Source organism: Mesitornis unicolor, unplaced genomic scaffold, assembly GCF_000695765.1.
Source record: "Mesitornis unicolor isolate BGI_N332 unplaced genomic scaffold, ASM69576v1 scaffold13228, whole genome shotgun sequence".
Taxonomy (NCBI): Eukaryota; Metazoa; Chordata; class Aves; order Mesitornithiformes; family Mesitornithidae; genus Mesitornis; species Mesitornis unicolor.
Genome location: NW_010201214.1, coordinates 29332 through 38003, shown reverse-complemented (window position 1 = coordinate 38003; position 8672 = coordinate 29332). Strand labels below are relative to the sequence as shown.

Sequence of the window (8672 nt, the reverse complement as noted above, 5' to 3'; positions counted from 1 at the left end):
TTGGCCTCCCCAGGCCAGAATCAGGTGGGAAACATCGTTTACAAATATTTTGTTACTGTCTGTCAATTCAGAATGACTTTTATTTTCTACTGAAAGGAAAATTTAGTTCAAGCAAAGCTGCAATAACATGAGACTAAACAGCAAAATGTTTTCTTGAAGAGCTCTGTATCTGCTGAAATACCAATATTTTGAGAAAATAAGATGTGCCAGTTGTGTATATAATAGCATAGCATGATTTATATAGGAGATGCAACACAACTCTGAACATTAGTGTCTACCAGTTGTTATTAATTCAAAATTTTTTTTGTTTGTTTTTACTTTCACAGGAAATTAAGAGTTCAAGGAAAACTTTAAAGAAGGACTTTTCTGGAAAGGAAATCATATTTTTGTGGGGTGTTTTTAATGAAGAAAACCATCTGATTTGCCTAACATTTCTACGGTAGAGTAACTGGCATTCTTGCAGTGCACGAGGAATTCTTTCCTGCATTACAAATTTGGAAGAAGTGTTTAGAAGTGAGAGCTGGAAAATGGTTCTCTCAAAGAGGCGTGAATGTATCAGGATGTAGCTACTGTACAAAGTTTACACTTGGATAATTCTGGACAGGAAAATAAAAAACCACTCCTGACCTCCTGAAGAGGCAACCATCCTTCAAGCCTCAGCATAATGAATAGTTTCCATCATGGAGCACTGAAATTACCACCTCTGACTACTACACTGCACAGAAGAGTTTGTAAGAGTTACAAAGAAAGTAATTCCTGCTAAAGGCATTAAACCAAACAAAAGAGGGTCTTCATTCACAGACTTTACATGAGGACAAAATAAAGGGAAGCTGAAGCTTTCAAACACCCCAGCCTGGTGTGCTTATGTACCATGATAAATCTCGCTTGGAATGCTCATTGAGTACCGTGCCAGGAGCCAGGAAACACACACCATCAGCAAGGACCGTCTGAGTAAACACCACCGAGAAAAACACAGCCCCATGGAGTAAACCGTGAGAGTGACTCGCAAGAAAGACATTCCTTTGCAGGATACCCTCAAGCACAAAATTTACTCATACCTTTAAATACGGTAGGATCAATATTAATTTCTTTTCCTTTTTTTGCCTCAGAGAATAAAGTTCAATTAATATATGAACCCGCAAGAGAAAAGGTCATGACACTGCTTAATGCACAGGTCTTCTCATAGGTTCTCACAACCCTAATTACAATGGTAATTGAATTATGTTGTCTTAAATGCTATAAAAATGCTAATTGCCTGAGTTCAGTGTACAAACACACTAGCAGTGTGAAGTGTATCTCAGTCTGAAGAGTTAATTTATATTATCCTCCCCTATACAGTTTCAACTAATATGATGGAAAAATATGGTTAAACCTTCCAAATAGTCTCTTATTAGTGTACTGCTTAGTAAGAAGACTTTTGAGAATGACAAATATTTAAACATGAAATTAAGTGTGTGATGAAGTGTTCCATCCATTCAACTAAAAAGCCATAGCTCTGCCAGCTACATCAGGCTGTTAGCTACCTACAGTTCTAATATTCACCTTTCTAAACATTCTGGTTCAAAACCCAAGAAAAGTAAGCTGCAGTATTTGTAGGATACACATTACATTGAGCACTCGGAAAACCTTGGGAAAAAGTCTTTAGCTGGCCTTTGCTCTACATTTTATGCTTTGCCATTAGGACTTTTTTGAACCTCCAAAATAGCTACCACTAAACTTGTGGGTTTGGTTGAGGGTTTTATAGTTCATGTAATAGCTCCTGGGTAGTTAGCTGGCTTAGGAATTACTCCTTATCTTCCAGATACAGAATGATTTACTTGAACTCTGGTGTGACTTCAGCTCTGTACTTACCTGGCATCTGCAAACAAAGATTGTCTCTACGCATTAAATGGGAAGGAATCCTTAGAAAGAGCCTTCTTGCTTAAGTAGAACAACTCATTGATCAGACGTACTTTGTATTATTTTCAATTACTATGCAGAATAACCTGTTAACTTAATTCAGTTTAGTACAAGTAGTAGTACAATTACTGATGTAAGGAGAAGAAAGTAAAATGTGTCTGTGAGCTTGAATTTTAGTTTAATGTGTGTGCTTCAGATGTCTTCTGTTATGTTGAAGTTGAATTTTCACTGCCGTTTCTTCCCTGATGATCTGGATAATTTTGTTTGTTTGGTTTTTTTAGATTGTTGAAGATCAGAACTGTATACAAATCTCATCATTCCTGACCATGATTAGTGTAACCTGGAGCATCTTCCTAGTTTGGACTAAAATAGGGCTGTTACTTGACATGGCACCTTATTCTGTTAGTGCCAAACCATGCCCTTCAGTATGTCGCTGTGATGTGGGTTTCATATATTGTAATGATCGCGATTTGACGTCTATTCCTACAGGAATCCCAGAGGATGCTACTACCCTCTTCCTTCAGAACAATCAAATAAATAATGCTGGGATTCCTTCAGAACTGAAGAACTTGCTTAGGGTGGAACGAATATATTTATACCACAACAGCCTAGATGAATTCCCCACTAACCTCCCCAAGTATGTTAAGGAACTGCATTTGCAGGAGAATAACATAAGGACCATTACTTATGAGTCACTTTCGCAAATTCCTTATCTGGAAGAACTGCATTTGGATGATAATTCTGTTTCCGCTGTTAGCATCGAGGATGGAGCTTTCCGGGACAACATCTATCTCAGACTTCTTTTTCTATCTCGAAATCACCTTAGCACCATTCCCTGGGGTTTGCCTAAAACGATAGAAGAGCTACGCTTGGATGATAATCGTATTTCCACAATTTCAGAGCTGTCCCTTCAAGACCTTACAAATCTAAAACGCCTTGTTTTAGATGGAAATCTTCTAAATAATCATGGATTAGGAGACAAAGTCTTCATTAATCTAGTCAATCTTACAGAACTGTCATTGGTTCGCAATTCGCTCACAGCCGCACCGGTAAATTTGCCAGGAACAAACTTAAGAAAGCTTTATCTTCAAGAAAACCACATCAACTGTGTGCCACCCAATGCTTTCTCTTACTTGAGGCAGTTGTATCGACTAGATATGTCCAATAACAATCTTAGCAATTTACCTCAGGGCGTCTTTGATGATCTGGACAACATAACTCAACTGTTTCTTCGCAACAACCCTTGGCACTGCGGGTGCAAAATGAAATGGGTGCGCGATTGGTTACAGTCCTTGCCTTTAAAAGTCAACGTACGTGGACTGATGTGTCAGGCACCAGAAAAAGTACGTGGAATGGCTATCAAAGACCTCAATGCAGAACTATTTGATTGTAAGGACGATGGCATGATAAGCACCAGCCAAATCACTACTGCGGTACCAAACACATTATACCCAGCCCAGGGACACTGGCCACTTTCTGTGACCAAACAACCAGACATCAAGACTCCCAACCTAAATAAAAACTACAGAACCACGGCCAGCCCGGTACGCAAAATAATTAAAATATTTGTGAAATCTGTAAGCACGGAGACCATTCACATCTCCTGGAAAGTTGCACTACCAATGACTGCTTTAAGACTGAGCTGGCTCAAGATGGGTCACAGCCCTGCCTTTGGATCTATAACTGAAACCATAGTTACAGGCGACAGAAACGACTATTTGCTCACAGCTCTCGAACCAGAATCGCCATACCGTGTATGCATGGTTCCCATGGAAACCAGCAACATCTATCTCTCCGACGAAACACCCGAATGCATCGAGACTGAGACGGCACCTCTCAAGATGTACAACCCTACCACGACTCTCAACCGGGAGCAGGAGAAAGAACCTTACAAAAACTCCAGCCTGCCCTTGGCTGCCATCATCGGCGGCGCCGTGGCACTGGTGGCCATAGCGCTGCTGGCCCTGGTCTGCTGGTATGTTCACAGAAACGGGTCCCTGTTCTCCCGGAACTGCGCCTACAGCAAGGGACGCCGGAGAAAAGACGACTACGCTGAAGCAGGAACCAAGAAGGATAACTCCATCCTAGAAATCAGGGAGACTTCTTTCCAGATGATACCAATAACCAACGACCAAGTGTCCAAGGAGGATTTTGTAATACACACCATTTTCCCACCAAACGGGATGAATCTGTACAAGAACAGCCACAGTGAAAGCAGTAGTAACAGGAGCTACAGAGACAGTGGTATTCCAGATTCAGATCATTCACACTCATGATATTGAAGGACACAAAAGACCGGTTTGGGTTTTGTTGGGGTTTTTGTTTGTTTTTGTTTTGTTTTTTTTTTTTAAAGAAAACGAGAAAAGACTGACTTAATAGTTGCTGTTCTGCTGCAAAACACTGGATTAAAAGACTGACAAAGCAATGTACTGTACATTTGCCATATAATTTATATTTAAGAACTTTTATTATTAAAAGTTTCAAATTTCAGGCTACTGCTGCGATTAATGCAGTGGGGATACCTGACCACAATTCTATATTTTAGTATTTTTTAGTAATTTGTACTGTATTTTCCTTGCTAATATTGAAGTTACAGACCATTTAACTTTTGTGTTCTACTGAGTAAGATGACTTGTTGACTGTGAAAGTGAATATTCTTGCCGTGTCAAGCAGTCAGAACATTCATCTGAGATCCTCGTAAGTGTAAGCACAGGCCATTTTTCACTTTGGTATCAATAAAATAATGTTGAACCTGGCAAATCAGGAAGATCAAGAAGTGGTTGCAAAAACTCACAGAACTTTCAATGTTGGGTCTATTAAATCTGTAAACCACAACAATATTCAATAAACGAAAATGTGTGTAGTAATGGGCAATATCAGCTGTCTGGATACATCCATTCAAAAATGGTAAAATCCAATTTAAAAGAAAATAATCGAATTAATGACATGCATGAGACTGAAGCTGTTGACACATGTAAAATGAAAAAGAAAAACCTGATCCCTGGGAGAAAGCATAATAAAAATTCCTAACAAGGAATTAAAAAAAATGCACTAAGCTCTACAAAACAAGGGGATAGATACAATTTAAGGATAGATTTCTGGTTATCAAAACCAGTAGTCTGCTTATTACAGAGAAAATAGTGATGGATGATCACAGGCATTTGGGAGGCAAGGGCAGGAGGACAGAGACAACACTTAGAAACTACTTTGAACAGAAAATGGGTTGAAAGTACAGTTTCATTAGAAAATAAGAGCAGGACAAAAACCCCAGGCAATATATGCAAGGTCTCAAAAACTTTAGTCACAAAGGTAAACAGACAATTGGGGAATACAGCTATTTTAAAGCGTATACTCAAACAGTATGTGTTCAGTATACTGCCATTACAGTCAGGAATACTGCCCATTACTGTCACAGTTTTCCAGAAATGCTTTGATAAATCTGTACGGTAACATGTTTCTTTCTGCCTTCCTATTGAACTACGAGCTATTTCATGTTTAAACCCCAAGCCACTCTTTGTTGCCATAATCATTTGTTTCTTCAACTAAAAACCAAAGTGCTTTGTACGCCCTTTGGCCAGTCTTGTATGTGCCTTGATCCAATGCTACGTGTATCAAGCTTTTAAAAACTTTTAAAAAGGGAAAAAAATAAAATACCCACTTTTTCATACATAACTCTAACGCAAAAAATACTGGTCTTATTGATGAATAAAGTTGAAAAAAATGTTGCACCTCCAGTGCACTGATAGGAAACCCACTCAGAGGCTAGTGCTTTTCAGGCTATGAGCTTCACCTTTATCTTTGTTCAGCGTGATAGTAACACACTTGCAGGGATTCTTTATTATTAATTACTTGGAAAACAAGTTTTCACAACTTTGAATTGTGTGAACAATGAAAGGGAGGGAAAGCATGGAGTTTTACAACCCTTTGAGATACGATTCTTTGTCAACAGAGCAAATAAAAATACTTGGTATTCTGAACTGTATCTCAAACAAGAAGGAATGTACACCAAATGCAATTCAATTTTATGAGAATTTTAGTGGTGCTTGGCCTGTCTGTTTCTCTAAGAGTGGTAAAGGATGGAAGATGACAAAAAAACCCAGTGACAGACACCAAGACTAATGGTTTCAGCAGGCAGCCTGCAAACAGTTCTCCTGCCAGGGATCCATCTAACTGTGCATACCCAGAACTACAGTAACACACAGCTCTTTCCATCCTCATTTTCCAAATGTGCCCAGCAAAGTTTCTCTCCCACCCCCAGAGGTATGGTGCTGTTGCCTCAACCCCACCTTCAAAAATGCCTCCTGCAGTTCCTGCACAGTGGTTGAGCAGCACTGTGCTTGCCTAGAGCCTTACACAAATAACATCTTCACATGGAGCACTGATTGGCTCCACAGTGCCAAAAGGAACAGGAAGGGGCACGTTATGTTATAAACAGCTGTGTGCTCAGCTCAGCGTAATGCACTAAGCAGGACTCTTTTGCTCTGTTTTTCCCATCAGATCAAATCTAGGGAAGGGCGAGAAAGCCACGACTAAGCACGTGGAACCTCTTTGCGTTCCTGCGCAAAAGGCTTCCTGAGCAGTCAGTGGGGAAGGAAAACCAGCACCGATGGAGAAGACAGACCTGCTTTTCATCTAAGCTAGAATATAGGGACCCCTTATATCAGAGGTACATTTAATTGCTGAGTCACTGGCAATAGATGACAAGTTCTTTGCCACCAGCTCTACTGGTAACAAAATTTAAAAGATTTTGCTGCATTTTTAAGCTATTTACATGAAAAATCCTCTCCTAGTTGACTCCAAATTTTCCTTGCGTAAAGAGTAAAAGAAAACTCAATGAGTACCCTTCTCCCATGCTGCTTCTGAGGCACCTGTGCTGGAGGTGGCCTTGTAATGGTACTGGTAAATACTATCTATGGCACATCTTGGGTGATGCCACACAGAAGTCATATGGACTATAAAAAAATTGCCATTTGAGAAGGACAGAATTGTATAAGAATCTTAAGTACAAGGACTTTTCAATGTGAAATTTATGTACAGCAAGACAAATCCAAAGCAACTTCAGCAGGTTGGCCCAGTCATTTCTGGTTCATCTTCACCAGAAACGGCAAAAAGCTAGACAAGTGATTCAGTCCTCTGTGGAGAACCAGGCCAGGTTTGCAGGGAGAGCTGGTGTTTTTCTACTACAGCTGATGTCCACGGGCAAAAAAATGGCACATCAAACATAAAAGATCTTCCTTAGGTTCTACAGCAACTTTTAAGCAACATGCATAATATTAATATGTGTTAACTTGACAAGTGAAAGATTAGTTTTAAACTAAATTCTTTATTTTTTTCTTCTGACACTTGCACAAATTTCTATTCCACTCCATGTCATGCCTCTCTCTTCAAGATTCTTCTACTTACCATAGTGCTGCAGTTACAGCGTGCAATGCTCTATAGCACCATGCATAAATCCGTTCTATTAGACAGTTCCATACATAGGCAAATTGGATTACTACATTGAGCAGTTTACTCAACACATTTATCAAAATAACATTAATCCACATTAAATTTATCTCAAATGATTTTCTAATTCCATGTTATTTCAATGTTCAGTATTTAGTTGTGGAGGAAGGAGTGAATTTTTTGTCAGCATTGCCTAAACCTGTGTGCAGAGTTAATTCAATCAGCATCCTCCATATTAAAATACTATGCCAAATATCTTTTACATTCTTTATTACAGTCCCTTTTAAAAAATTTATTTATATTAGAGTCTTGAATTGCTCACAGTTCTGTTTTAACCTGAAAGCTGACATCCAAAAAAACTCTGGTCCTTTGGAAACCGTATTAACTTTGTCTCATCTTGGTACCTTTCAGAACTAAATTTGCTTCATTTATAAGCTATTATTTCCTAGCTTTGTACAACAGCCTGAAATGCAACCACTGTTGGGGTTTTTGGTTTGGGTATTTTTTTTATTATAATATTTTTTTTCCTCCTAGATTTAACAGTACCAATCTCAAAATATTATGGTCTTGGAACACAGTTTCCATTTATTCTGCTAATGCACTAGATAGCATGCAAGCTATATTGTGCCAATGCTGTACATACTGAATGTAGAGCAGCAAACGCAATAAAGCAAGAACAAAGTTATAAAGCCTTATTTCCTATTAAAATAATTTACTGATGACATATGCACTAAGCACATATACAGACTTGTCTGCTAAGTAAGAGGATGCAATTTTGCATATTCACCATATGAATATTGAATATTGACCATATGAATTTTGAATATTCACCATATTCAACTAAAGTTGAATAAGGTCTGTAAACATGAGCTGACAGGTGTCATCTGCCTGGATTTATCCAACCACATTTGTTTTGGATAGAATCATAATTCACACAGATACCCTGTGCTTTAAAACCCCCCTGACCTAGCTTCCACATCCACAGACTGTTTCAGCATCACCTCGGGGCTGGTCTGTCTTTGATTAACTGCTTCTTTACTGGTACCAGAACAACAACAAAAGCTTCAAGCCCCAAGCCAGCACTTCCACCACTGCAGTTTTTCTCTACAAGGCATATAGTTACTTCATTAACTGAGGAGTTTCTTGTTCCAAACCAGCCCAGAGTGGTTTAGCCAGAAAAGTTTTTCTTTGCAAATGAATTTAATTTTGGGGGTGGTGGAGTTGCAGTCCTGCCCTTGTGATGAAATTTGGCTTCCTTAAGTAGTGTTTTTTTCCATGGATTGAATGGTAAAGTAAATAAATAAAATTTCTTAAAAAGGTGAACTTTT

At 38.8% G+C, this 8672-nt stretch overlaps 1 protein-coding gene across 1 annotated transcript; it reads left to right on the top strand.

The window, feature by feature from the left end:
- The first annotated feature begins 1013 nt into the window (after window positions 1–1013).
- On the top strand, window positions 1014–5078 carry FLRT3 (fibronectin leucine rich transmembrane protein 3). The gene is made up of 2 exons (XM_010189994.1): window positions 1014–1069; window positions 2181–5078. Exon 2 carries the CDS (start codon window positions 2226–2228, stop codon window positions 4173–4175), a length of 1950 nt encoding a protein of 649 aa, XP_010188296.1. The 5' UTR covers window positions 1014–1069; window positions 2181–2225; the 3' UTR covers window positions 4176–5078.
- The last annotated feature ends 3594 nt before the right edge of the window (window positions 5079–8672 follow it).